Genomic DNA, 25,273 nt, shown 5'->3' with positions numbered 1-25,273 from the left:
GACATGGTGTGGGGAGGGTGTCCCCGACCCCCACGTGAGGGGTGACAGCTCTGTTTGTCCACAGCCGCCCCACACATCGCCGGGCAGCCAGAGGTGAAGGAGGTGTCGGTGGGCTCGGCAGCCGTCCTGCCCTGCTTGGCATCTGGCTTCCCCGTGCCGGAGATCAGCTGGAGCAAGGTGAGCAGGGATGCGGGGACACGAGGCTGTGCGAAGGCGGGGATGGGTGCCCTATGGGTGCTGACCCCTGCTGTCCTCACAGCTGGAGGGGGAGCTGCCGGAAGGCGCGCGGGTGGAGGGCACCGCTCTGACGCTGCCGGCTGTGCGCCTTGAGGATGCTGGCGTCTATGCCTGTGCTGCCAGCAACCGCCGCGGCCAGGAGACAGCCTTCTACGTGCTGAAGGTGCGAGGTGAGTACTGGACAGACGGGCCGGGGGGCTGGCATCCCTGTCCGTGCTGAGCCCCGTGTCCCCGCAGAGCGCCTGGTGCCCTACTTCACACAGACGCCCCGCTCCTTCCTGCCGCTGCCCACCATCAAGGATGCCTACAAGACCTTCGAGATCCAGATCACCTTCCGGCCTGATGCTGCCGATGGTGAGCACCATGGGGGCCCCTCGGCCCCCTGAGCCCAACTGTGCCACACAGGCCTGCTCTCATTCCTTCTCTCTCCTCCTCCGTCTGTCCGTCCTCCTTTCCATCTCTCTCCTTCCTTCAGCTCTCATCCTGTACTCAGGTGAGCGCCCACCCCGGGGACCTTTGCTCTCCCTGCTCCCTGGGGTGCGTCTGGGCTGCCCCGCGCTGCAGCCGTGCTCACCCCTCTGTGTCCCCATAGGGATGCTCCTCTACAATGGGCAGCGCAAGAGCAGCGGCGCCGATTTTATTTCCTTTGGGCTGGTGGGCGGGCGGCCCGAGTTCAGGTGAGAGCACGGGAAAGTACTGCCAGCTGGAGGGGCAGCCCCCCCCTCACCCTGTATATCTCCCCATTTGATGGTAGGTTCGATGCTGGCTCTGGCATGGCCACCATTCGGGACCCGACACCGCTGCGCCTGGGCAAGTACCACACCGTGCGCCTCTTCCGTAACCTGACACGAGGCTCACTGCAGGTGGACGGGCAGCCCCCTGTTAATGGGACTTCACAGGTAGGGGTGTGGGCACCCCACAGCTGTGGGAGGATTTGGGGCGGCTGTGCTCACCCCCCTGTGCCTGCAGGGCAAATTCCAAGGGCTGGACCTGAATGAGGAGCTGTACCTCGGTGGGTACCCTGATTACACCGTCGTGGCCAAGACAGGGCTGAGCCGTGGCTTTGTGGGTATGCAGTGGGACAGTGGGTGCTGGGGGCCGGCACTCAGGGTGGGGCTGAGTGTGTCGCCTTGCTGTGTCCCACAGGCTGCGTGCGCCAGCTGCGCATCCAGAACGAGGAGGTGGCCTTTGGGGAGCTGGACCTGCCGGCACACGGCGTCTCCAACTGTCCCACGTGCCAGGACCATCCCTGCCAGGTGAGGTCGGGGATGATGCGTGCTGTCCCCTTCCACTGGTCCCATTCCTGGTGCTTATGTGTGTCTCCAACCCACAGAATGGCGGCATCTGCGAGGACGCTGAGAGCAGCAGCTACATCTGCCGTTGTCCCCAAGGCTTCACTGGCAGCAACTGCGAGTACTCACAGGCCCTGCATTGCCACCCAGGTGGGTGCCCTTGCCACAGGGGCGTCACCTGCTGCCCTCTGGGTGTGGGGATCCCCAGTGCTCATCTCCTGTCTCTGTCCCCTCTGTCCCTCTGCAGAGGCGTGCGGGCCTGACGCCACCTGCATCAGCCGGCCAGATGGGCAGGGCTACAGCTGCCGCTGCCACCTGGGCAAGATGGGGGAGAGGTGCACTGAAGGTGGGCACAGACAGGGGTGGAGCACCGGGTGGGGACAGTGCCAGGGACAGGGGTGTGGGGCTGGGACTCTCCTGGGGATGTGCATGGGCATGGGACCATCCTGGGGACAGGGGCACGGGGGGTAGGAGGACCTCTTTGAGGACACAGACATGGAAACGGGGATAACGATGATTCTGGGGACAAGGGCAATGGGCTGGAACCCCCTGGGAACACAGGTATAGAGGATGGGGATGACACTAGGGGCTCAAGCGTTGGAGTGGGGATGACACAGCTCTGACTGCCCTGGGTACAGAGGCATGGGGCTGGGGGCAACCCTGGAGACAGGGATGTGGGATGGAGTGACCCTGGAAACGGGCATGGGGATGGGACAACCTTGAGGGCGCAGGCATGCATGGAGATGGCTCTGAGGACACAGGCATGGGGATGAGACCCCCCTGTGAGCATGGATGTGGGGCTGGGACCACTCTGGGGACATGAGCATGGATCTAGTCTGCAGCAGGAACATGGAGATGGAAATGACCCTGGGGACACGGGCAGGGGGTTGGGACAAAACTGGGGAAACAGGCGGGATGGAGACAGAGAACTAGTTGCCGCTTGGGGATGTGGTCATCATGGATCCAGTGGGGATGGGGAATTGGAGACCACCTTGGGGACACAGAAATGGGGCTAGGTACCACCATGGGAGATGGGGATGGTGGAGTCAGGGCCTGAAGTACCAGCCAGGGGAGGGGGGCACCGTCGGGACAGGTGCTGAGATGTGAGTGCTGCAGGGGAGGCAGTGAGCGTGCCATCCTTCGATGAGGCGGGCGCCTTCGTCTCATACCCACCCCTGACCAACGTGCACCATGAGCTGCGAGTGGAGGCCGAGTTCCTGCCATGTGCACCGGACGGACTGCTGCTCTTCAGTGCTGGCAAAGCCTCCCCAGTTGAGGACTTTGTTGCCCTCGCCATGGTCAGCGGCCACCTCGAGTTCCATTATGAGCTGGGCTCAGGTAGGCTGGCATGGCACAGCGGGGCCTGGTGTCACCGAGAGAGCTCTGGTGTTACCATGTGGGTTGGTGACTTGGCCAGGGTGGCCTGGCATCACTGGGGTTCCCAAGCACTATGGGATCCCTGCATGTCAGTGGAGTCCCCAGACATCATTGGGGTCCCCAGGCATCACTGATGTCACTGAGGATCCCAAGCATTGCTGCCCTCCCCCTCTTCCCCTAGCATCAGTTGGGGTTTCTTGGTGTCACTCAGGTCCCCAGGCACTGCCAGATTCTCCAAATGTCACAAAAGAACTTTAGCATATCTGGGGTGCCCCGGCATCTATCTGGCCCCTGGGAGCTGTCAGCATTTCTGGGCACTATTGGGTTTCCTGATGTCTGTTGGGTATCCTGACACAATTGGGGTCTCTGAGAACCACAAGGGTCCCAGCATATTCTTGGAGTTCCCAAGCGTCACCCAGGGCATCACTCAGGTCCCCAAGGAGTCCTGGTGCCCCCAGACTTCCCTGGGGGTGATGGCAGCGCTGAGTCATGGCATCACTGCAGGCACAGCGGTGCTGCGGAGCGTCGAGCCGCTGGCACTGGGCCGCTGGCACCGGGTGACAGCTGAGCGGTTGCACAAGGATGGGACAATGACGGTGGACGGCAGCGCCCCGGTGCAGCGCTCCTCACCTGGCAAGAGCCAGGGGCTCAACCTGCACAGCCCTCTCTACCTTGGAGGAGTGGAGCCCCCCCTGCGGCCCCCCACCAACGCCTCGTTCCAAGGGTGCATTGGCGAGGTGAGCCCCCCGCGCATTGGAGCGGGGTGCCCCAGGTGCAGGGTGCCCTGGCTTAAACCCCTGTGTCTGGCGCAGGTCTCTATCAATGGGAAGAAGGTGGATCTGTCGTACAGCTTCCTGCGCAGCCGGGGCGTGGGGCAGTGTGGGCAGAGCTCGCCCTGCCTGCACGCACCCTGCCTGCACGGGGGCCGCTGCTTGCCCCTGCCTGCTGGCAGCCCTCCCTTCCGCTGCCTCTGCACCCCTGGCTTCAGCGGTGAGTGCCGTGGGGCTGGCTGTGTGTGTGCTGCGTGCGCCTGGTGTGTGCGCAGTGTGCTGTGCTGTGCGTGCGAGCGGGTGCAGGAAGTGCCGAGACCCTGCGTGCCCGTGTCACCATGTGCCACCACCGTGTCCCCAGGGCCGCGCTGCGAGCGGGTGGCCGACCGCTGCCTGGAGCACAACCCCTGCCTGCACGGCGGCACCTGCAAGGACAACGGCTGCGTCTGCCCCGAGGGCTATGGCGGCCCCTACTGCCAGCACGGTGAGCTGGGGGTGCGGGGACACGGGCACATGTGGGGATGAGCCACGGTCCCCATCGCCCTCTCGCCCGCAGGCGCGGAGCTGTCAGAGCTGGACCAGGACTGGCAGGAGGGCAGCGGTGGCAGCGGTACGCTCCCCTGGGGGCCGTGCACCCGTTTTCCCCTTTTTGCACCCAAACCTGCTGCTGGGGATGTGCTCAGCGGTGCCTCCTCTCCCCATCTCCCTGCAGACACGCCTGGGCAGTTCAGCGCCGTGTTCAGTGACGGCTCCTACCTGGCCCTGCCCGGCCACCTCTTCCCCCGTGGGTGAGTGACAGCAGGAACCGGGACCCTCATGGCATTGCACCCATCATAGTGTTGCACCTCTTCACACTGCATTGCACCTTCCCCCTGGCACTGCGCCCCTTTCCTGCAGCACTGCACCCGTTGCTGCATTGGACCTTTCTCCTGGTGCTGCATCCACTGCAGCATTGCATCCTTTCCAGCATGCTTTGCCCTGGCCACCACGTTGCCACAGTCACAGCATTGCACCTTTCCCGTGGTGTTGCACCCTTCAAGGCTGCTGCACTTGCACCCATTATGGTGCTGCATCCCTTCCTGCAGCATCACAGCCATCATAACTTAGCACCCCTCCTGCTCTGTGGCACCCCTTGCATTCTTGCACCCACTGTGCTGTTGTATCTTACTGCATCCTTGGACCCAGCGCGTTCTTGTTTCCGTTGCATTCATGCGCCCATTGCATTCTACCTGCTGCATTCTTGAACCCATTGCATTTCTGCACCCATGGTGTTGCCCTGTCCCAGGCTCTGCACCTATGCCCTGCCCCTCTCGTTGCAGTGCACCTGATTTGCAAGACACCATTGAACTGGAGCTGAGGACAAGCAGCACTGAGGGGCTGCTGCTGTGGCATGGGGCGGTGAGCGGGGACACGGCCAGGGCATCCAGCCCTGGGTAGGGGACGGGGTTGTCCCCATCCCACTCACAGCCCCAATGTGCCCACAGGAGAGTGGCAAAGCCAAAGACTTCGTGGGGCTGGGTTTGAAGGATGGGCACCTGGTGTTCAGGTGAGGGGGGACACCTTTGTCCCTTTGTCCCACACCACCCATTCGTCCCCATGCTCAGCCCCGTGTCCCCACAGCTACCAGCTGGGCAGCGGCGAGGCCACCATCGTCTCCGAAGACCCTGTCAATGATGGCGAGTGGCACCACGTGATGGCGGCCAGGTGGGGTCAGGACACAACGGTGTGGGGGTTGGGGTTGGGACGTGGGTGCTGATGCTGCCCCATAGGCAGGGCCGGCGTGGGTGGCTGCAGGTGGATGGGGAGGAGCCGGTGTTTGGAGAGTCCCCAGGAACCAACATCATGGCCAACAGCCAGGGCAGCGTCTACATCGGTATGGAGATGTGGAGGGTGGGGGCACAGGGTGTGGGGTGGGACGTGGGACATGGCAGGGGGCACAGTAGAGACGGGACAGGAAGTGGTGGGACATAATGGAGTATGGTGGAGGGAGGACATAGGAGACTGTATGGGGTAGGACATGGGTGCAGGATGGGACACAGGGCAGAGGATGCTGCAAAGTATGGGACACGATGGGACACAAAACACGGAATGGGACACCAGGGGATGTGGATGAGGGATGGGACATAATGAGGTATATGGGAGTGATGGGACAGGACACGAATGCCAGATTGTACGTGGTGTGGCATGGAATGGGACACGGGACGTGGCATGGGGTGGGACATGGGAGGGGACGTACAATGAGACACGATGTGGGACACGGGATAGGACAAGAGAGGGGACAGGGAAAGGGGACATATGGTGCTGGGATGCAGCATGGCACTTGGGACAGGACACGGGAAGCAGACCTGCGTGAGGACCGCGGGGTGCTGCGTCCCCATGTTCCCACACTCACGTATCCCCCCCTCCTGCAGGCGGTGCCCCAGACCCCCGCAGCCTCACAGCCGGCAAGTTCCTCTCCGGCGTGTCGGGATGTGTGCGGGGCCTGGTGCTGGCACCCGCAGGGACCCCCCGGCACCCCATTGACCTGCGGCACGGCGCGGTGGGGGGCTCTGCCGTCGCCCCCTGCCCCTCCTAGCCTCCCTCTTACCCCCACACAGCCTGGGGGACGAGTTTTGTCGGGTTTATTCTTATTTTTCCAAAAAGCCACGAGAAAACGGTGCTTCGCTGCCCTGGGATGGCTCCGGGGGCGCCGGGACCCCACAGGAATGTTTACAGCCCCCCCTCCCCACTCCCGACCCAAGCCACGCTGGGGCAGCCGGGTCGCTCGGGTGCCTCCTGGGGTGGCACCTGAGTGGGGGGCACAAGGGACAATCGTGGGTGTTGGCGGGGACAGCGGGCCCCCCCAGCCCCCCTGCAGTTGGAGAAGGCGGCCTGGCGCTGGACTGAGACGGTGCCGCCCGAGGCGGTGTCGCAGGAGCACGTCGAAGCGGCCTACCGCGTCAGGCTGGAGCCCTGCCAGCGCGGCGCCTGCCGGTACGGGCGGGTCCGGCCCGAGCTCCCGGCCCCGGGCCTCGCTTCCTTCCCCCGCCTCCTTCCGCGGTCCCCGCTCTCCGCCTCCCCCCGGGGCTGTGTGGCAGCGGCTCTCCTCCGCTCCTCCACCTTCAGGGCCGTGGTTCTCCCCCCGCTCCCTCCGTTGCCCCCCGCGCTCCCCGGAGCGCTTTCCCGCGTTATCCCCGGAGCTTGGGGGTCCCTCTCCCTGTCTGTCCCCGGATATGCGGCCTGGGCTCGTTGGGGCCCGCACCACTCCCTGCCCCCCCCAACCCTCCCCCTTTTGCTCCCTCCGGCTCTCAGCATGCCCCTGGGGCTCGCTTTCCATCCTCCCTCTGTGGGCTTCCCCAGTTCTCTCACAGCCCTGTGTTTATGGGAGGGGTGGGACGCTGCCAGTCCCCCCTGCTGTCCCCACCTTCCCCCCCGAGTTCCCAAACGAGGGGCTCTGTCCCTTCCATGGGTGACGGATGGTCCTGGTGCTGGTCCTGCAGGAGGAACTGCCGGGGGAACCCAACTGTCTGTTGGGCATCAGAGAGCACGTCTGGCTGGGCGAAATTGACGAGAACAGCTTCCACAACATCGATGATCCCAACTGCGAGCGCCGCAAGGAGGTACAGCCTGCATCCTGACCCAGGACGAAGCGGGGGGCACCTCTGTGTCACACCTGTCCCAGCTGTTAGAGGGATGCACGGTGCCTCCGCTGCTCCCACCCCAACTGCTGCATTTCTGCTTGCATCTCGGCAGTGGCAGATGATAACTGTTGCTTTCTTTCTCACACCAGGATGCATTTGTGGGCTTAAAGAACCTCGGCGCCACGTGCTACGTGAACACCTACTTGCAAATATGGTTTCTGAATCTGCCGACGCTGAGCACGGTGGGGCAAAGCCCTTCTCCTGCCTGTCTCCCTGCAGGTGACCTGTGCATATCCGAGAATGAGAGGAGGGTGGTGTCAAAGGAAGCCTGGAAGAAGCTCAAGCAGTATTTCCCAAAGGCCCCTGAGTTCCCAAATAACAAAGAGTGCTGTTCCCAATGCAAGGTATCTGAATAGCAGACAACACAAGCCCCTCCGCTGGCTGTAAATACGTGGCCATGTTTCTGGTTTCTTTGACTCTGGTCTCTTTGACGTTCTCCAGTACAGTGGGGAAAAACAATGTCACCTGTGAATAGCTGCTAGGAACTGAAGCACCAACCTGTTTTGTGCAGATTTTGGAGCGCGAAGGAGAAGAAAATAAAGCACTGCACAAGATGATGGCCAGTGAGCAGAAGACGTCCCTCCAGAACTTGTTCCACGACAAATGCCGGCCTTGCCTGGGCAGCTGGCCGCAGGTAGGGGCCAGGGGGAGGTTTTGGGTGGAAGCTGTACCCTGCTGAGCTGCTCTGGCGCCGAGCCCTGCCTTTGGAACACGGGAGTCCTCGTGTGCCACCCAGCTGTCGCTGGCCTGGAGTCAGATAAGCGGAGTGGCATTTCTCGATGGTTACATCCATCCCTGGAAGTACCGACGCAGCGCAGCCCTACTGATAGTGTTCAGAAAGTGGGGGCAGGTGGGGTGGTGTCACCCCATGCTCGGGGTACACAGAGGGATCTGCTTCAGTGCCCCCCAGTCCGAGGAGTGGTACTCAGCCACAGGAACCCCAGTGCCAGAGAGCTGCTCTGGGGAAATGGCCGTTTCCTGCTATGAATTACAGGTAATTGGATCTGAAGCTAAACTAACTTTGTAATAAACACAAGATTAGTAATGTAAGTGCTCGGTACTTGATCTCAAATTATTTTACTTGGCTTTCTCAGCGCGCTTGGATGGAGTTGTCATGGTAAAAATGCTGAGGTCTCAAAGAGAATGAGCGCTGCAGAAAAAGCTGAACAGTCATTGCCCCTCTGTTGTTGGGTTAATTAACAGAAGGCCGTGGGGTTTTTTTCCCTTCCAGGAGACAGACGAGCTGTATATTGTTTCACAGTTCTTCGTAGAAGAATGGAGGAAATTTGTCAGGTAACTGGGCTGAGCACTTTGGTACTTTCTGTTTGGTTTGGGGGCTTTGAGTTGGTGTTGCCCAGAGCTGCGTGCGTAGAAACAAGGAAGCTGGTTTGGAAGGACTTGGACTCTGCACTTGCAGCAATTGTAATACACTGCAAAAATCTGAATTTCCTTGTTGACCATGCCTTAACCAGATGGTCAGATTAGATAGTAACCTGATTAGTTTTTTCATCTGCCTGGAGCTGTATCCCAGGCAGAGGTCACCGTTGCCATGGGCTGCGTGTGGTGCGGGCTGTGCGGGACAGGAGCGCAGTTTTGCAGTGCTCAGGAGCACAGCTCTGATGTCGTGTTGGTGGCAGTGTCACCTTCCCCATTGGAATGTCACCCACACATACCCACCTGCGATTTCCTTTTCTTGCTGCCTGCAGACTTGTGCTTTCTTGCTCTCTGTGTCATAACTTCCCCCATTTCCCTTTGCCCGAGCAGGAGGCCGACGCGGTGCAGCCCCGTTTCCTCGCTGGGGAACAGTGCTCTGCTCTGCCCCCACGGGGGCCTCATGTTCAGCTATGCTTCCATGACCAAAGAAGACTCCAAGCTGTGAGTTCCTTCTCCTCTCACCTCTGCCTTGCCCTGAGAGCCCCGGGGAGCTTCCCAAAGCTCACTGAGCTATGGCGACCCAGGAGCACGCGCTCCCCCCCAAACAAAGGGAGCGCAGCTGCTTCCTCAGGCATATCTCACTATAAATTTCCATGCAGGGCGAGACCCAAATTGTCCAAGGATGCTGGCTCGGGAAAAAAGAGCTTACTTAAGCTTGGCTAGTTCCTAACAACAGCCTACCCGGAGCCTGACTGGGGCGTAGCAACATCTAGCTGCTGAAGCTTTGCTTTCCCTGAGACTTGCCCCCGGAGCGCCGGGCGCTGGGCTGGAGTTAATGCTCCGCAGCCTTGCTTCTGCAGCGAGGCAGAACTAACAGCAGCAGACCTTCCACTTCTCTCCTCCTCCCTCTGGCCATGCTGGGCATGGCTGGAGCTCAGCAGCGTCACTAAGGACACGCTGCTGTGCCTCCGTTACCTTGGGCACGCTGGGGCTGCAGACGGGTTCTGCTGCTCTCGCAGGAGCAGACTGGGAGGAAGAGGGGAGGCTCTTCTGGGCTCGGTGTTCCCATGTCATAAAGCACGTTCTCGTTTCTTTGCACAGTATAGCTCTAATATGGCCCAGCGAGTGGGAGAGGATTCAAAAGCTCTTTGTGGTGGATCACGTCATCAAAATCACCCGCACACAAGTAGCCGGGGAGCCCGAGAGCGCGCTGTACAGCTCCGAGCCCCGTGAGTGAGCTTTCCTGCCGCGTTGCTCCGCGGTGCTGCGGGACCCGGCCCTGCTTGGGCAGATCCCTGTGGATCCTGCTGAGCTGCGCTGTGGGTTGGCGAGGAACAGCGCCGGGCAGGTGCAGTGCTTGCTGTCTCCAAGGAGCTGAAGGAATTAAATGCCTTTTCCTTTGTGCCTCCCCAGAACTGTGTCCAGAGTGCAGAGAAGGGCTGTTGTGCCAGCAGCAGCGGGACTTACGCGAGTACACCCAAGCGACCATCTACATCCATAAAGTGGTGGATAATAAAAAGGTACGGATCTCTCCTTCGGCCCTCCCTCATCCCAGCACCATTTCACTGTTCAGAAGCTGCCCCAGCTGTGAACCCACGTGGCCAGACAAGTGGCTGTCTGCAGGCAAGGCAAGGCAGCTCACAGGCTTCTGCTGATTTCTTTCTCCCTCCCAGCCGTGTTCTGAGGGATGAGGTGGAACCCGGAGATCTGCAACTAAGCTGTCAGAGCGGAGCACAGAATGTGGTCTGGAGCCACTGTTGTGGCTTTGCAGCCTGCCTAGGGGCTGAATCCCAGCGTGGTGCTTGGCTCCAGTGCAGAGGAGGGCTTTTTGTCGTGGTGCTGGACAGGGCTGTGAGAACAGGCTGCTATTCTTCACCCGGCAGCTGGGGCTGGCAAGAGGGGGCGAGAGCTGGCACGCTGATCCCTCGTTGGTGGGGCAGTGCCCACAGCAGTGCTCAGAACCACTGCTCCCCTCCTGCCAGCTCTGCCTCACAGTCAGGGAGCGTTTCCCAGCGGGAAGCCATGGCCCCGTGCAGTCAGCAGTCAGCAGTCAGCATAGGGCAGCACTGCTGGAATGCAGAAAGCTCTGGGGATGCTGCAGTTGGTGCCGGACAGCTGGGAGTTGCAATCTTGAACTTCAGAGACCTGGATGGGGAAGGGAGCTGTTGGACAGCTGGGGTGCAGAGCGCAGCTGGGCTCCCTGCAGACTGCAGGCAGAGCGTGGCCGTGCAGCACCCAGCAGAGCCGTGCAGCCTGCGGGAGGTGAACAGGGTGTTGCGTTCTGTACGTTGGTGTCAATTATTTAGATTTCATTTTACTTACAAACTGCAGACCCGTAAATAACAGCGGTGAGTGCCTCTTTCGGGCTGCTGCAGGGATGGATAAGTGTATAATTTACAGATAATACTCCTTTCTCGGGGTTAGGGCTTTCATAATACACTTAGTTGAGTGGAGGAGCAGCCAGCTAATGGGAAAGAAATCAGTGCAGGCCCCCAGAGACGTTCCCTTTGCCTGGAGAGGTCTGGAGCTGCAGGAAGCAGGATGTCCCCGCGGTGGGGTTTGCTTGGCCACCAGCAGCTGCAGTCCAACAGAGCAGCTCCAGAGCTGCATCTTCTTTCTCCCAGGCCTGGTCCCTATGGCCTGCACTCTTTGGTTTTAAAGCCAGCTAAGTCAAAAGCCTCTGCTGAGAGACCTCCCACTTGATGTTTGGGTCACCCCGCATCCTCTTATCTTTGCGGTCAGCAAGGAGCAAGGGGATATAACTCCAAGCAAGGGGATGTTCTGAAGACCTGCTCTCTAGGCCACGCACGGAGGACGCTTGTTCCTCGAGGGCCGCGTGCCCGCCTAGGGGAAAGCGCCAGAAGCTTTCATACCGGAGCCACAACTCCTACCAAAAGCAGGGCATCCGGCGGAGCACCCGGCACCGGAAGGTCAGGGAAGAGAAAGCACTGGTTGTTTCTGCTAACCAAACATTGAAAGAGCTGAAAATACAGGTAAGGACTTGCTGCAAGAAATGTGTCTTCTGGAATAAAAAACCCATGAGGTTAATAGTCAGGAGACCGCAGCTGGGAGGAGATGGAGGGAAGAGTTTGAGTCCCCAGCGGCGGCAATGTGTGTCTGTGTGCTTGAGTGTCTGTGTGCATGTGTGTGTGTGTGTCTGTGTGTGTGTGTGCGCTGCACGCGGTCTTTTTGTGCAGCTCAGCAGTATGTTTTTTCCTCCGCACAAAACCAGCGTGTCTCATTGTGTTGGCACAGATCACGCATGCATTTTCAGTTGCTCCCTTTGACCAGAACTTGTCCATCAATGGGAAGATCCTGAGCGACGACACAGCGACGCTCGGCAGCCTGGGCGTCATCCCCGAGTCCGTCATCCTGCTCAAGGTAAGGCAGGAGCAGCGCGGCTCTGGGAGGAAGGAAAGCAGAGAGCTGAGCTGCTTTGCTGGGCTCTTCCCTTGCAGCTCTTTGGGGAAGAAGAGCCTCCTTAAGGAGCGTGACCCCATGCACTCTGCCGGGCGCTCGCTAACTGTCCTCTTTGCTTTCAGGCTGATGAGCCAATTGCGGATTATGAGGCGATGGACGATGTGATGCAAGGTGAGGGAGGGCAGCCCTGTGTGCTCGGGGGGGAGGTCTGGGATTTCGGAGGCTGCCTTGCTGCTGTGCTTCTGGCAGGGACAGGGGCGGCTGTGTGGGGCTGTGTTGGCTTTGGGTTGAAACGTGAGGGGAAAATTGAGATGTTGAAGCTTTCCTGTGGCTGTCGGCTGGAGGTGCAGCTGAGTGCCGCAGCGCGCTGCGCTCACACAAAGGATCCTTTTAGAAGTGACTGTCAGGAGACTTCTAATATGATGTCTCTCTCTTCCCATCCCCAGTTTGTACGCCTGAAGAAGGATTTAAAGGTGAGAGTCTTCCCCCTCCCCTTTTACTGAAGCCCATGCTGACTTCAGCTCCGCCTCGCCAGCGCTGTAACTGTCGGCTGGTTGTCTCCTTGCTCCCAGGGACTGGCTTACTTGGACACTGATGGCTTTACAAGCACTGGCAGACCAGAAGAGAAGAGGATTTGACATGGTAGGGCATTTAGAGAGAAGGTGGATACGGGACTGAACTCTTGACTCTTCCAGAAGGCAGAATCCCATTCTGAAATGACTGCCCCCAAAATGCCTTATGTCAAAGCAGATTGCACTGAAGGACATCCTGACTTCAAGAGAACGTTCCCCATTTTATATTTAATAAAGCAACAGTAGGGTTGGAAAGTGTAGCAGCAGAGGCAGCGTGTGCCAGGTTCAGGCAGATGTTTGCAGGGGAGGCGGGGGCCTCGTCTGTCCCAGAGGAGTTGTGATGCGGTCGATCAAAACCAGCTCCATCCATTCTCCGGTAACTCTTGAGGCATAACCTGCTTCCAGATAATCCCCTCTTTGATCCGCTATTCCTCTTTCAGTACAGCATGAAAGTAAAGAAATTGTTCGTTGTGAGGAATGTCTTCATCCATTTCCCTGCAGTGTGAGCCCTGCGCTCCCAGGGCCGGGCTGCCCACACCACACCGCTCGCCTTCGCAGCTTCACTTCCAGGCGCGACCGCTCCGAGTAACCACACGGTCTCTCTCTCTGTGAACTGTGTTTTTAGAAACGTGGGCTGTTTTAATGACTTTTGATAACATCTTTCTCTGGTTCGTTACTGCCGGGAGCCCTCTGCCCCTCGCTTCGGACCCATCAGGGCTGCGGGGCCCTGGCGAGAGGTTTTCCCTCTGTTCTTGTTTTCAGGGATGCACTAATTAATTTGTTTACATCTCCAGCTCCCAGAAAGGATCTCTCCCTCTCCCCAGTTGCGTGTTTGTAGCAGGAGCTAGTGTTACCACTTCCAGACCTGAGGAAAGAAAAAAAAAAAAGGGGGGGCGCTGTTGAGGTATCTTTAATAAAGTTAGACATCTCTCGTTCTGTCAGAGGTTTGTGGCTGCTGCTCTGGGCACCCTGCTCTCCCCTGGGCCTGCAGCCTTCCTGGCTGTTGGCACCCACTGCTTTCCTTGAGTGCAGCCCACGTGCTCCCATGCCCTGGGCCAGGCGATGCTTGGCAGCCCTTCCCTAGCAGATGCAGTGCTGGCCCGTGCTGTGGGACACAGCTGCCCACATCCCTGCATGCCTCCAGCCTGGGCAGCTGTGGGGCTGAGCCCTTGGTGCTCCTGTGCTGGCACTGGGCCCTATGAGTGCTCCCTGGGTGCAGCAGCTTGGTGTCAGCCCCTGGCACCTGGCATGCAGCAGTCTGTGCCAGCCCTTCCCCAAGTCACCACCTCCCTCCTGCAGCCCAGGTCGTGGCTCTGGGGGATGCTGAGGGGTCCTGGGGGCACCCACACCCACATAACCCTATGACCATAACCCTACCCCATGCACACACCCACAGAACACATATGGTTACACTGAGAGAAGGAGTGGTGCATTGTGAAGCTGCTTGCTGAGGCTACGCATGCATGGCCAAGCGGCTCATCTCAGTGCTTCTGCCCATTTCAGATTAACACACATCCATCATTTCACACCTAGGAGCAACAGAGAAGCTCCAGCAAAATACTCAGCCCCCAAACTTGCAGTGGGGCTTTGCGAGGCCTGGCGTCAAACCCTCTCTCCTGCAGGATCCAGCAGCAGTGTTTCCATCTTACGCAATGCTGCCAAGCTGCACAGCCGTGACCTCTGGAGAATTGCAGCACTGTCAGAAAGGCTTTGCTAGTTAGGGATGAAAGCCGCCTCCCCCAGAAAGGACGGGCTTTTCTTTTTCCTGAGGCAGGCTTTACAAAGCTGGCGGAAAATGTGTCTGCACAGCTGCAGGGAGAAGCAGAGCTCCTGAGGGACGGGCCTGCAGCAGCTCTGAGCAGCTCTGAGCAGCACTGCCCCACTCAGGCTGTGACAGCAGTCAGGGCAGCGCTGTCCCCAGGGCAGCACCTTAAAGCAGGAGCAGAGGAGCTGAGATTTATTCCTTTATCATGGTAGGATTGTCAAGAGCGAGCTGTTCTGTTGCTGCTGAAGGGCATAAAAATGCACCAGGGCTGTGCTTGTTGCTCCTTTCTAATGGTGATTCATGGCATATTCATACCTCCATCACAACCATCCACCGCAGCTTTGATTTATGGGTGACATTTTAACACCCCTCAGCCTTGCAGCTGTGCTGTGACACCCCCTGGTTCGTGAATTTTGCTCCAGTGTTCCCAGCCTGGGCTCACAGACCAAGCAGGCACACATGCAGGGGAGAGGTTTAAGTCCTCAGCCAAAGGCTGCTGCTCAGCTCCTTAAATCTTGCTGCTGGTTCGGAGCATGGAGCAAGCTAAAAGCTAGAAACAATGCAAACTGTCTAACGGGCCACGCAAACATCTGGAAGTCTTTAATTCCAGTTGCTGGGACTTTTTAGGAGATGTAGAGCGAAGGGAATCTCCCCACGCTGGGCAGACAGCGAGCTCCTGTATGCTTGCTTTGAAAAAGGTGGGAGAGAAAGGCAGCAGGGGATAAGGATCCTGGTGGTCAGACACGCTAAGGCAACAAGATGCAGGGAGCAGGAGGAAAGGATTAACCTCAGTCACTCATCAGGCAGGCTACGAAGCTCAGGAACGCAGCTTCGAAGCCTCAGCAATGATAAATCCAATCATTTTCTGCTGGAGGCCAACTGTACCTGCAGGTTAATTTAGACCAACAGCACTGCAGCTTGACGTGAGTTGGCAATCGGAGACTGGGCAGTTATTCTGCCTCGATGCCACTGAGCTCTTAACGAGACGAGCTGCTCACCGGGCAGAAGCAAGCAATCACAATGCATGCAAGCACACAGGAGACTGACAGGAATGGAGCAAGAAGGGAATTAGCAATGCCAAAGGCCATTAGAACGAGCAAAAAGAGAGAAAAATAGGTTAAGGCAGATAAGCAAATGAAGGGAAGCAAATCCAAGCATGCACACAGCAACAACAGGCAGTGATCGCCTTCCTCGCCCAGAGGGCCGCAGCCACAGGGCCGGGCTGCAGGTTAGTTACACAACATCACTAATCTTAGCAAAGGGCTACTAGAAGAGACTACCACAATGTCTTACAGACCAGCTTCAGCAGGTAACCTCTGGTAGAGCTCCTTCACCTCTTCATGCTTGATTTTGCCCCTGGCCACGCTCTGTTTGCGCATCTCGGGACATTCTAGCCTGGAAATCGCAGTCCTTTGGGGCCAGAAAAACACACATCAGACAAAGAAAGGAGAGTCTGTGCCTGGACAGTGCCAGCGGCAGGATTAGGCCTGAGAACTGCAAATCCAACCGTGTCATTTGGAGGAGGACCACACAGATGGAAGCTCCCCGTGTCAGGGCAGCAGCACTGCTGCCTGCATGCAGCCACCCCTTCGTGTGCACACAGCGCTGTGGTTTTTGCCAGCACACCTGGAAGGAGCAGCGTCACACTGCAGGTCAGCTCTGCACCCAGGCCTCCAGCCTTTGCCAGGGCAGCAACTCCAGATTCCAGCAGATTTTCGAGTCAAAACAGAGCACTTGCAGCTGTTCCCTCAGCCACTCTGGGGCCTTCCTAGTATTTTTTGAGAGCTGTTTCAGAGCAGGGAATGCCTCCTGTTGCTATGCAGATGAGCACCGATATAGAAAACACAAAAAGCAGCCATTCTCCCGGTGCTATCCATGACAAAGCACGTAGGCACTTTTGGTCAGACTTTTTTTTTTTCCAGGGGCTTTTTCACAGCTTTCCTGGGAAGGCATTATGACTAAACACAGCTTCCGAAGTGCTTTAAGTGCTTTTTAAAGCTATTACAAGTGCACGTGCAGCAATCCCGCCCAGAGCTACTCCTCCCTCCCGTCTGGAGTGCATGACTGGGTCCTCTTTTTTGGATTCACAGAAAAGCATTTCCTTTTGCATTCATCTCCCCGAGTCAGCTCAGCTCCAGCAGCATACCGACCTGAGAAGCTGTTGGTTGATGGAGGGAACAGAAACACCTCACTGAGAACAGCACAGCTCACAAATCAACCAGCCCATACCTTAAGAAACTCTGTTATGCAGTCTGTCAGCTGCTCGTGCCTTTGGATGTTTAACGCCAGCTCGTAAAACTCAGACACGAATCTGGATTCCCTGCCACACCGGTCGCAGCTAGAATAACAAGAAAACACAAATGCATGAGAAAAGTTCACCAGCTGATGAGTTGCAACTCCCCAGCCACCAGCAGCCCTCCCCCTGTAGCTACGTGTGGGAATCAAGTGTTGTTTCTGCATTAGAATTGTATAATATTATTTTTATTTTATGATCTCCGCTATCATAGTTCCCAGGAACACACTGTATATATGTGTATATATGTACATTTTGTCATACACACTGCAAGAATATCCTGCCATAGGTGCGCTCCTACTTGTGGGACGCCCGCCATTGCAATCGCGAATAAACTCTGCTTTTATCAGAGATACCGTCCTGACAAAATTACTTGGTTTATTTCCAACAATTTGGGGGCTCGTCCGGGATTATTATCGCCTCTTTGAGAGTTTCCCTACTGCCCTGCACAGGATAGGTGCACCCCGCTGATTTCAGCGGTCCTGTCTGGGTGCTGAGGTGACTCCTTCGTACGGCCGATAAAAAACCGAGACTGTTTCATAAAGGACGGACTCTGTAAAAGCCAAGGGGCAGGCAGGCACGGGTGTTGGCCATTGCGACCCGGTAACTTGGTGCACGGACCAAGGTAAGGGGATTTAACTCTTTCCTTGGGGTCGGTTGAGACTCTTTGAGTGTGTGTGACTGAGACGCGCTGTCAGTGCGAAGCGAGTGCTGAGTCCCGACCTGCGGTTCCGCTGTCCCGCGAGGGGCACGGCCAGGGACGGACGGAGCGGCTGTGTTGGTGAAAGGAAGAGTCTCGGGAGGGAGCTGTTGGTGTGCGGTACCCTGTGTGCTTGACGAAGTGCCAGCAGTACACCCCTATTAATCCGAGATAGGAGTATAGTACTCCTGAGGGATTGGGCCCAAAATACGAGAATCAGAGTGTGGTAACCTGTGAGCTGGGGAGTTCACAGTAGCATTCTGGAGGGATGGGTAATAGGAGTTCCCGAGAGCAGGGGAAAAAGGTCCCCGGAATGGTGCCTAGAGAGAGCCAGCCCCTTGGGAGAAGTGTTTCAAAATTGGAAAATAATCCCAAAACTAGGAAAAGAACAGGGAAAAGATGTTTAAATACTGTATACAGTAGAGAGCCACTACAGGGAAAATCATTATTTTGACCAAAATAGGAGTCTGAAGAAAATTGGGCCTATCAGACTTTGTATTTATATGGAAACAGTAAGACTCCTTTTTCTGAAACAGAATTGGCTTAGGTCGCTTAATGGGTGCAAGAAGTAAAGAAATGTTCCTCGCGAGGAGTCCAAGTTCAAAGGAAATGGGAAAGAGAAGCAGAAAGATCATAAATGGGATCCCTTAGATAACTTCCCCCCCTTTAATTTCTAAAGCAGTGCAATTTCTAAAGCGGCGGTGACCTCTCCAGAGGAGGAGAGTGGGTGCTGCTGATCTGTGCAGGGTCCTGGAGAGAGGATGCGCTCTCAATTACTGAGGGAGTTGGAGTAATGCGAATGGGACCTGGATAGTTTTCATTTCTCTCATACTAACCTTACTAATACTTCACTTTGTCCTCTTAAGGCAGTCTTAGGTCAAAGTGAAATAGGGTATGGTAATGCCTGCTGTTTTTACTAGAAGAGAAGTTAGGAGTTGCAAGAAAAAATTCCTTAACTGAGGATCCTATAAGTGTAGCAGAACAATTAGATCAATTTCTAGGGCCTAATTTGTACTCATGGATGGAAATGATGTTTATCATTGATATGTTGATTATTGGAGAAGGAGGTTGGCAGCTATGCAAGTGTGCGAAATGAATACAGAGGGAAGGTTGGGCTCTGGAGGGAGGCAGAGAGGAAGGATCCTGAGGATAAATTGTACTGATTATTGTCACTGTCTGTGTGATTGTTGAATGTTTATGTCCTGAAGGTGTTGTGTTATGTTATGTCGTGTACGAGGCTGTTATGGAACAAGGGGTGTCTAAAGTGATACGAGAAGACCCCCTGGGTTGTATTTTGGCTCACTGGAGAAACATTGTTGGTGAGCCAGGGGGAATATTGAATAAGAAACCAGGAACGTAAATGGAGTAATGGGACCAGTTGTATAATTGAGTATCCTAATCATGAGAGCAAGTGCTGGGTGTTTGTGGAAGTTGAGGAATTGTGTTGTTTGATTTGTGGATTTTGAAGGCACTAGGAGAAACTGTCTTAATGGTATGTGGAAATTATGTGGAAATGCCGCTTTTAATGATATGTGGAAATGCAGTTTTAATGGTATATGGAAATGCAGAAATGCAATGTTAATGGTATGTGGAAATTATGTGGAAATGCAGCTTTTAATGGTATGTGGAAATGCAGCTTTTAATGGTATATGAAAATGCAGAAATGCAATTTTAATGCTATGTGGAAATTACGTGGAAATGCAGTTGTTAATGGTATGTGGAAATTGTGTGGAAGTGCAATTTTAATGGTATGTAGAAATGCAGTTGTTAACGGTATATGGAAATTATGTGGAAATGCAGTTTTTAATGGTATGCGGAATTGCAATTGTTAATGGTATGTGGAATTGCAGTTGAGGGTACAAATAGTGGAACTGTGGAAAAACAAACAAACAAACAAAAAAAATGGCAAAAAGGTGAAGGAAAACAGTGAGTTTGGGATATTGGAGTTGGGCCGGCACGAGAACACAGCCCCGCACACCCCCCCACTGCGGCCTGTAAGAACAGCTTGGAGTGGGAGAAAGAGCTGGGGGCTGGAGCCTCCCGCTGTGATGTGAAGGGTGCAGTGCTTGTGAATGGGGATGGGACGGACATTGGAAGTGAGAATAGCCGGCATCTGCAGAGCTGGGGAAACCCGGTATCAGTGTGAGCACTGGAAGCCTGGGGAGAGGAGGGGGTGAGACTGAAATACAATGTTAGTAATGGCTGTGATGATGAGAGTTTGGGAAGTGAAAAGGGTTGGGAAAACAAACTGAGGAAGGCAAAGTTGAGCAAGGTTAACAGGGATGTCCTTACCTAGAAGAAGAGGTAAGGGGAGCCTGGAAGGACTCAGGGAGAGTTCCACCCTGCCAGGACTGAAAGCAGCAGGGGAAGCAGGCTGAAGAGGTTTATTTTCTGGTACCTCTGGGTGCGTCTTACTGTTACCCGTAGATGATTTTTGTCATAGTTGTAGCAGCTACTGGCAAGAGAAGTTTACTTTTTTTTGGACCAATTAAATACAGGCTAGGAGAACAAGTAGGAATATATAAATTCTTGTACATGCCGGGTTCTCCAAAACGATTATTTGGGCATGACATGTTAGAGTAGTTGAATGTAGAGATCAAATTCAGTAGAGATGATTGGAACTACTTGTCAAGCAAGAGCAATGGACTGAAAATTTTAAGTCTGGCTTTAACACAAACTGGGAAAAGCAATGTTGCACTCCCAGAAGTGACGTAAATCCTACATTGGGTATACACAGGATTGCAGGCATCAGGGATGCATGGCAGAGCCAAAAGTGCAGCCCAATGAAAGTGAAGTTAAAGATGGGAGCCAGCCCAACCAGGGTAAAGCAATGCCCTGTGAGGATACAAGACTGTAGGAGGATAAAAGAAATAAAAATAACTTTTTGGATTTTGGATTACTAATTGGATAGAAATCCAAATACAACACCCAATCTTGCAAATGAAAAATTGGATGGCAAGAGCTATAGTTTGGTACAAGGTTTGAGGGCAATTAATAGAAAAGTTGAATATATACAACACAAGGTGTATAAGGAATAAGTAGGTGGGTTTTACCGTTCTGGACTTGAAGTACACCTTTTTCTGCCTGGTTTTGCAAAAGAAAGTCTAAAATTATTTGCCTTTGAATAGGAAAACTCAAATATGAAGGAAAAAAAATAATAATTAAAAGTAATAATAATAATAACTCAGTTAACCTGCACAGTGATACCCAGGGTTGTGAGAACAGCCCAGTGATTTTTGAGAACTGGTCAACTCGTGAGCCTGAGATTTGGGTTCACCATCTCACAGTGGAACTTTACTGCAGTACGTGGATGCTGCAGTAACGAAGGACTGTGTGCAATGGACTGTGAGCTTGCTGAATTTCTTGATTTAAATGGCTATCAAGTTTCTCAACAGAAAGAACAACTGATCAAAGAGAAGGAAGCAACTTGCTGAACACCCAGAACGCCAATGCAGAGCTGCCTCCAAGCCAGCAGTGTGCAACTGCATGGAGGCTGGCTGTGCCAGTTGGTCAGAGCTACAGGAGGAACCGTTGGACGATGCTGAGGAGTCCTGGATTCATCGACGGAAGCAGTTTTGTGAAGACAAGGAAACCGTAAGGCAGGACGTGCAGTAACTGCTACTGACAGGGTAATTGAAGCACAGCCATTACCTGTGGGGACTTCCACTCAGAAGGCTGAAATAATTGCCTTGACAAGAACCTTAAATATATGGATGGATGCTAAATATGCTTTTGGGGTGGTACCCACTCGTGGTACCATCTGGAAAGAGCAAGGATTGTTTACACACAAGGAAAACAAATTCAGCATGATGTAAATCTACCAAAGAACATCACGGCTGTTATACATTGTAAAGGACATCAGAAGGGTGACACCGTACAGGAAACTGGGAATATGATGATGGATCAGGTGGCAAAACAGGCAGCTGAAGGAAAAGAAATTGGAGAACGGCTTTAATTCCAGACGGTAAACTTGAAATACCTGAACCTTAGTCCGAACCTATAAGGTACTCTAGAAAGGATAGGAATCTAATGAATGAAGGGAAGAGGGCAAGCTGACAGATGGGTGCATACCCAGGTGGACACACTGTTGTGCCCGTTAGTATTGTATAGAATTTGGTTCTAAGGGAACATAATAAAACATGGGGGGTACAGACACCAGAAAGTAACTGTACAATCCTAGTACCAGGAACAGGGTACGAGTGGGGCATGTTGGAAAGGGAACCTTCCAGGACAGCAATTGCAAATTGATTTTTTTTAACTGCCAGGAAAAAGGAGGGTTTTGATATATGCTGGTTCTAACCAATACCCTTTCAGGGTGACCAGAAGCATTCCCTTGCAGGACCAATAGGGCCAAGAAAGTAACCAAGGTACTTTTGCAGGAGATTATTCCAAGGTTTGGGAGTCCTGCAACAATACCCTTCAACCAGGGAACTCATTTTATTGCAGAGATTGTCCAAGAGGTCAGCAAGCATTGGGAATAGATTGGCAATTGCACACAGCACACAGACCACAGGCGAGTGGTCAGGGGGAAAAGATGAACTGTCTAATTAAGTCACAGGGTGTAAAACTGGGCCAGGAAGCTGGACTATCCTGATCACAGTTGTTGCCTTTGGCTCTCCTTAGTACCAGAACAAAACCTAGAGCCAAAGAGGGGTTAAGTCCTTTCAAAATACTGTACAGAAGGCCTTATGTTGTACAAAAGGGGATTTCTACCCAAGTAGGGAGCGAAATACTAACTGAGCATGTGATAAGTCTGCAGGAATGGCTTTGAGAAAAGGAGAAACTGGTTCTAGGAGCTAGAGCCCAAGGCCTTGATGTGGCTCGATAATATGTATGTAACAAATCTCTTTAAGATTCGCCCCTGGAACCAAGGTGGGTAGGTCTGTTCCAGGCGCTGCTAACATCCCACACAACAGTGAAAGCATTGTGGATACATCATACTAGAGTTAAGAAGGTCCCTCGAGCACAATGAGAACTGAAATCAGCTGGACCCTTAAAATTGTGAATCTAAGGACAGAAATGTGGGCTCTCGTAACTGATAGAAATGTTGATTTGATGAGTGCAGCATTTGATGTAAATACTTATGTATCTCTTGTGATAAACATTATTACATATCAGTATTGTTTGGTATGCGGGCAAGCTAAGGATTTAAACTTTTTTCTTCTTGTTGTTCCTGATGATTTTAAGGCAAGAAATCAAACTGTTGCAGGGTTTGAGTCACTGTCCTGGTGGGTGGTGATCAACAAGAATGTAGATTGGGTTAACTACATCTGTTATAATCAATGGAGATTTACAAATTATACAAAGAGTGCAATAAAGAGAATTGCAGGACAGTTATATGCCACAAGTAGGGTGGCCTGAGAAAATAGGATCTCCTAAGATATGATAAAGGAATGTATATGTAACACTGGGTACCCGTTGTTGCACCTTCATCCCAATAACACAGCTCTGGATGACATAATAATGAAGGCATTGCAAGGGCTTGGTGCCACCCTTGGCAATGAAGTGGCAGAAAAAAAATCAGGAATAGATACTTCTGTCACTGGATGGTTGGAGTTCTGGTTTGGTAAATGGAAAGGGGTGACTGCATCCACATTTACTTCGTTGATAGTAGCAGCAGCAGCCTTGATGGCCACTGGTTGCTGTGTTATCCCCTTTGTGAGGGGACTAGTAGAGTGATTGACAGAGAGAGCACTACTGAAGCAAACTAATGGAGCTATTACATTTGGATAAAATGATGGTATTAGAGGAGATGGGAGATAAAGAAAGTGAAGATGAGGGCGATGTCTATAAAAGTGAACCTTAAAGAATTGCAGAAATCAACAATGTATAAAAAAAGAAAAAGGGGGGAATTGTGGGAACCAAGTGTTGTTTCTGCATTAGAATTGTATAATATTATTTTTATTTTATGATCTCCACTATCATAGTTCTTTTTGGGAGTCCTTCTACTTAACTTGGGGAAGATCTCTGATAAGTTTACATCACTTATCATATAGACAAACCTTCCCAGGAACGCACACTCTGTATATAGGTGTACAGATGTACATTTTGTCATACACACTGCAAGAATATCCTGCACGAGAGCAAACCAGAGAACAAGCCATGGCAGCCCGAGGAAGCGCCTGAAGAGACATTGGGAAGGCCTGACATCATCCCCCAGTGCTCTTAGTTTAACGATGATGACTTTAAAGAAAATCACCATATCAGTAGGACAAGGAGAGCACCAAGACATCTTGGAAACAACAGGATGACTGCTGACTGGCACCAGATAACAAATAAATTAACAAGTATATAGCAAATGTAAACCTTCTGATAAGATTGTGAACCTGGAGTACCCAGCCATTGGGGAAACAGGGGAGGGGGGAGGCAAGGGGGAGAAAACAGGGTGTAAAGGCTGTCATGTTGTGTCCATAGGTGCGCTCCTACTTGTGGGACACCCGCCATTGCAATCGCAAATAAATTCTGCTTTTATCAGAGATACCATCCTGACAAAATTACTTGGATTATTTCCAACACCACAAATGCACTCTCAAATTCTACATCACCAGGTTTTAGAAGAAAACGAAGACCTCTTCACTCACAGCAAAATAAAAAAAAAAAAAAAGCCTAATGTGAAAAGTTTCTACTGACCTTGGCCTTTGGGCTCATCGCTGGAACACAAGTAGAGGGCTTGCCGGAACTCCAGATTAAGAAACCACATCTGCAAGAAAGTGTTCACGTAGCACGTGGCGCCGAGGTTCTTTAAGCCCACAAATGCATCCTGGTGTGAGAAAGAAAGCAACAGTTATCATCTGCCACTGCCGAGATGCAAGCAGAAATGCAGCAGTTGGGGTGGGAGCAGCGGAGGCACCGTGCATCCCTCTAACAGCTGGGACAGGTGTGACACAGAGGTGCCCCCCGCTTCGTCCTGGGTCAGGATGCAGGCTGTACCTCCTTGCGGCGCTCGCAGTTGGGATCATCGATGTTGTGGAAGCTGTTCTCGTCAATTTCGCCCAGCCAGACGTGCTCTCCGATGCCCACCAGGCAGTTGGGGTTCCCCCGGCAGTTCCTCCTGCAGGACCAGCACCAGGACCATCCGTCACCCATGGAAGGGACAGAGCCCCTCGTTTGGGAACTCGGGGGGGAAGGTGGGGACAGCAGGGGGGACCGGCAGCGTCCCACACCTCCCCAAAACACAGGGCTGTGAGAGAACTGGGGAAGCCCACAGAGGGAGGATGGAAAGCGAGCCCCAGGGGCATGCTGAGAGCCGGAGGGAGCAAAAGGGGGAGGGTTGGGGGGGGCAGGGAGTGGTGCGGGCCCCAACGAGCCCAGGCCGCATATCCGGGGACAGACAGGGAGAGGGACCCCCAAGCTCCGGGGATAACGCGGGAAAGCGCTCCGGGGAGCGCGGGGGGCAACGGAGGGAGCGGGGGGAGAACCACGGCCCTGAAGGTGGAGGAGCGGAGGAGAGCCGCTGCCACACAGCCCCGGGGGGAGGCGGAGAGCGGGGACCGCGGAAGGAGGCGGGGGAAGGAAGCGAGGCCCGGGGCCGGGAGCTCGGGCCGAACCCGCCCGTACCGGCAGGCGCCGCGCTGGCAGGGCTCCAGCCTGACGCGGTAGGCCGCTTCGACGTGCTCCTGCGACACCGCCTCGGGCGGCACCGTCTCAGTCCAGCGCCAGGCCGCCTTCTCCAACTGCAGCCGCGGCGCCACCGGCGCCATCACCCCCCCCGGTTCCCCCCGCCGCCGTCAGGACCGGTAACGGCGACGCGGTAACGCCCGTTTTGTGGCGCGAGTTGATGACGTCACATCCTG

The 25,273-nt window shown here is 54.4% G+C and overlaps 4 protein-coding genes across 10 annotated transcripts in view; 3 read left to right on the top strand and 1 right to left on the bottom strand.

Moving 5' to 3' along the window:
• LOC125703501 (basement membrane-specific heparan sulfate proteoglycan core protein-like) overlaps nucleotides 1-6,507 on the top strand; it is a 45,412-nt gene extending 38,905 nt beyond the window's left edge. Inside the window, exons 8-27 of the mRNA XM_048968062.1 lie at nucleotides 65-177; nucleotides 260-407; nucleotides 475-591; nucleotides 830-914; nucleotides 992-1,136; nucleotides 1,207-1,306; nucleotides 1,384-1,493; nucleotides 1,571-1,679; nucleotides 1,777-1,875; nucleotides 2,646-2,867; nucleotides 3,411-3,643; nucleotides 3,719-3,896; nucleotides 4,038-4,160; nucleotides 4,233-4,286; nucleotides 4,389-4,464; nucleotides 4,996-5,074; nucleotides 5,161-5,222; nucleotides 5,297-5,380; nucleotides 5,446-5,549; nucleotides 6,088-6,507. Of these exons, the coding sequence (XP_048824019.1) occupies nucleotides 65-177; nucleotides 260-407; nucleotides 475-591; nucleotides 830-914; nucleotides 992-1,136; nucleotides 1,207-1,306; nucleotides 1,384-1,493; nucleotides 1,571-1,679; nucleotides 1,777-1,875; nucleotides 2,646-2,867; nucleotides 3,411-3,643; nucleotides 3,719-3,896; nucleotides 4,038-4,160; nucleotides 4,233-4,286; nucleotides 4,389-4,464; nucleotides 4,996-5,074; nucleotides 5,161-5,222; nucleotides 5,297-5,380; nucleotides 5,446-5,549; nucleotides 6,088-6,251 (2,405 nt within the window). The 3' untranslated portion in view covers nucleotides 6,252-6,507. The remainder of the gene's footprint in view (nucleotides 1-64; nucleotides 178-259; nucleotides 408-474; nucleotides 592-829; nucleotides 915-991; nucleotides 1,137-1,206; nucleotides 1,307-1,383; nucleotides 1,494-1,570; nucleotides 1,680-1,776; nucleotides 1,876-2,645; nucleotides 2,868-3,410; nucleotides 3,644-3,718; nucleotides 3,897-4,037; nucleotides 4,161-4,232; nucleotides 4,287-4,388; nucleotides 4,465-4,995; nucleotides 5,075-5,160; nucleotides 5,223-5,296; nucleotides 5,381-5,445; nucleotides 5,550-6,087) is intronic.
• LOC125703228 (ubiquitin carboxyl-terminal hydrolase 48-like) overlaps nucleotides 1-25,230 on the bottom strand; it is a 38,545-nt gene extending 13,315 nt beyond the window's left edge. For 2 of the 7 annotated variants that reach the window (XM_048967397.1, XM_048967402.1), the window contains exons 1-4: nucleotides 25,038-25,230; nucleotides 24,411-24,531; nucleotides 24,111-24,240; nucleotides 16,717-16,825 (exon numbers count right to left, since the gene is read on the bottom strand). In XM_048967397.1, coding sequence (XP_048823354.1) covers nucleotides 16,767-16,825; nucleotides 24,111-24,240; nucleotides 24,411-24,531; nucleotides 25,038-25,180 — 453 coding nt within the window. In that variant the 5' untranslated portion in view covers nucleotides 25,181-25,230 and the 3' untranslated portion in view covers nucleotides 16,717-16,766. Of the gene's footprint in view, nucleotides 1-13,117; nucleotides 13,588-15,780; nucleotides 15,898-16,716; nucleotides 16,826-24,110; nucleotides 24,241-24,410; nucleotides 24,532-25,037 lie in introns of all 7 variants that reach the window. The other 5 variants (XM_048967401.1, XM_048967399.1, XM_048967403.1 and 2 more) reach the window with 5 other exon arrangements.
• LOC125703224 (ubiquitin carboxyl-terminal hydrolase 48-like) lies at nucleotides 6,971-10,395 on the top strand. Its single transcript, XM_048967392.1, has 7 exons — nucleotides 6,971-7,275; nucleotides 7,446-7,700; nucleotides 7,868-7,990; nucleotides 8,588-8,649; nucleotides 9,121-9,231; nucleotides 9,832-9,959; nucleotides 10,144-10,395. Exons 1-7 carry the CDS (start codon nucleotides 7,132-7,134, stop codon nucleotides 10,383-10,385), a joined length of 1,065 nt encoding a protein of 354 aa, XP_048823349.1. The 5' UTR covers nucleotides 6,971-7,131; the 3' UTR covers nucleotides 10,386-10,395.
• On the top strand, nucleotides 11,704-13,124 carry LOC125703230 (ubiquitin carboxyl-terminal hydrolase 48-like). The gene is made up of 4 exons (XM_048967404.1): nucleotides 11,704-12,111; nucleotides 12,273-12,321; nucleotides 12,597-12,623; nucleotides 12,723-13,124. Exons 1-4 carry the CDS (start codon nucleotides 11,872-11,874, stop codon nucleotides 12,743-12,745), a joined length of 339 nt encoding a protein of 112 aa, XP_048823361.1. The 5' UTR covers nucleotides 11,704-11,871; the 3' UTR covers nucleotides 12,746-13,124.
• Nucleotides 25,231-25,273: the final 43 nt, after the last annotated feature.

Source organism: Lagopus muta, chromosome 21 (assembly GCF_023343835.1).
Source record: "Lagopus muta isolate bLagMut1 chromosome 21, bLagMut1 primary, whole genome shotgun sequence".
In the NCBI taxonomy this organism is placed as follows: Eukaryota; Metazoa; Chordata; class Aves; order Galliformes; family Phasianidae; genus Lagopus; species Lagopus muta.
The sequence above is the reverse complement of the archived record's forward strand: the minus strand, read 5'-3'. Positions and strand labels throughout refer to the sequence as shown.

What these genes read in the sequence shown, in the direction of transcription:
- LOC125703230 (XM_048967404.1), top strand. Translation starts at nt 11,872, where the DNA reads ATGTGTGTGTGTGTGTCTGTGTGTGTGTGTGCGCTGCACGCGGTCTTT. An exon ending in AGTCCGTCATCCTGCTCAAG is followed by an intron (nt 12,112 to 12,272) that starts GTAAGGCAGGAG and finishes CTTTGCTTTCAG; the next exon opens with GCTGATGAGCCAATTGCGGA. An exon ending in GATGGACGATGTGATGCAAG is followed by an intron (nt 12,322 to 12,596) that starts GTGAGGGAGGGC and finishes TCCCATCCCCAG; the next exon opens with TTTGTACGCCTGAAGAAGGA.
- LOC125703224 (XM_048967392.1), top strand. Translation starts at nt 7,132, where the DNA reads ATGGTCCTGGTGCTGGTCCTGCAGGAGGAACTGCCGGGGGAACCCAAC. An exon ending in GAATGGAGGAAATTTGTCAG is followed by an intron (nt 8,650 to 9,120) that starts GTAACTGGGCTG and finishes TTGCCCGAGCAG; the next exon opens with GAGGCCGACGCGGTGCAGCC. An exon ending in ACCAAAGAAGACTCCAAGCT is followed by an intron (nt 9,232 to 9,831) that starts GTGAGTTCCTTC and finishes TTCTTTGCACAG; the next exon opens with TATAGCTCTAATATGGCCCA.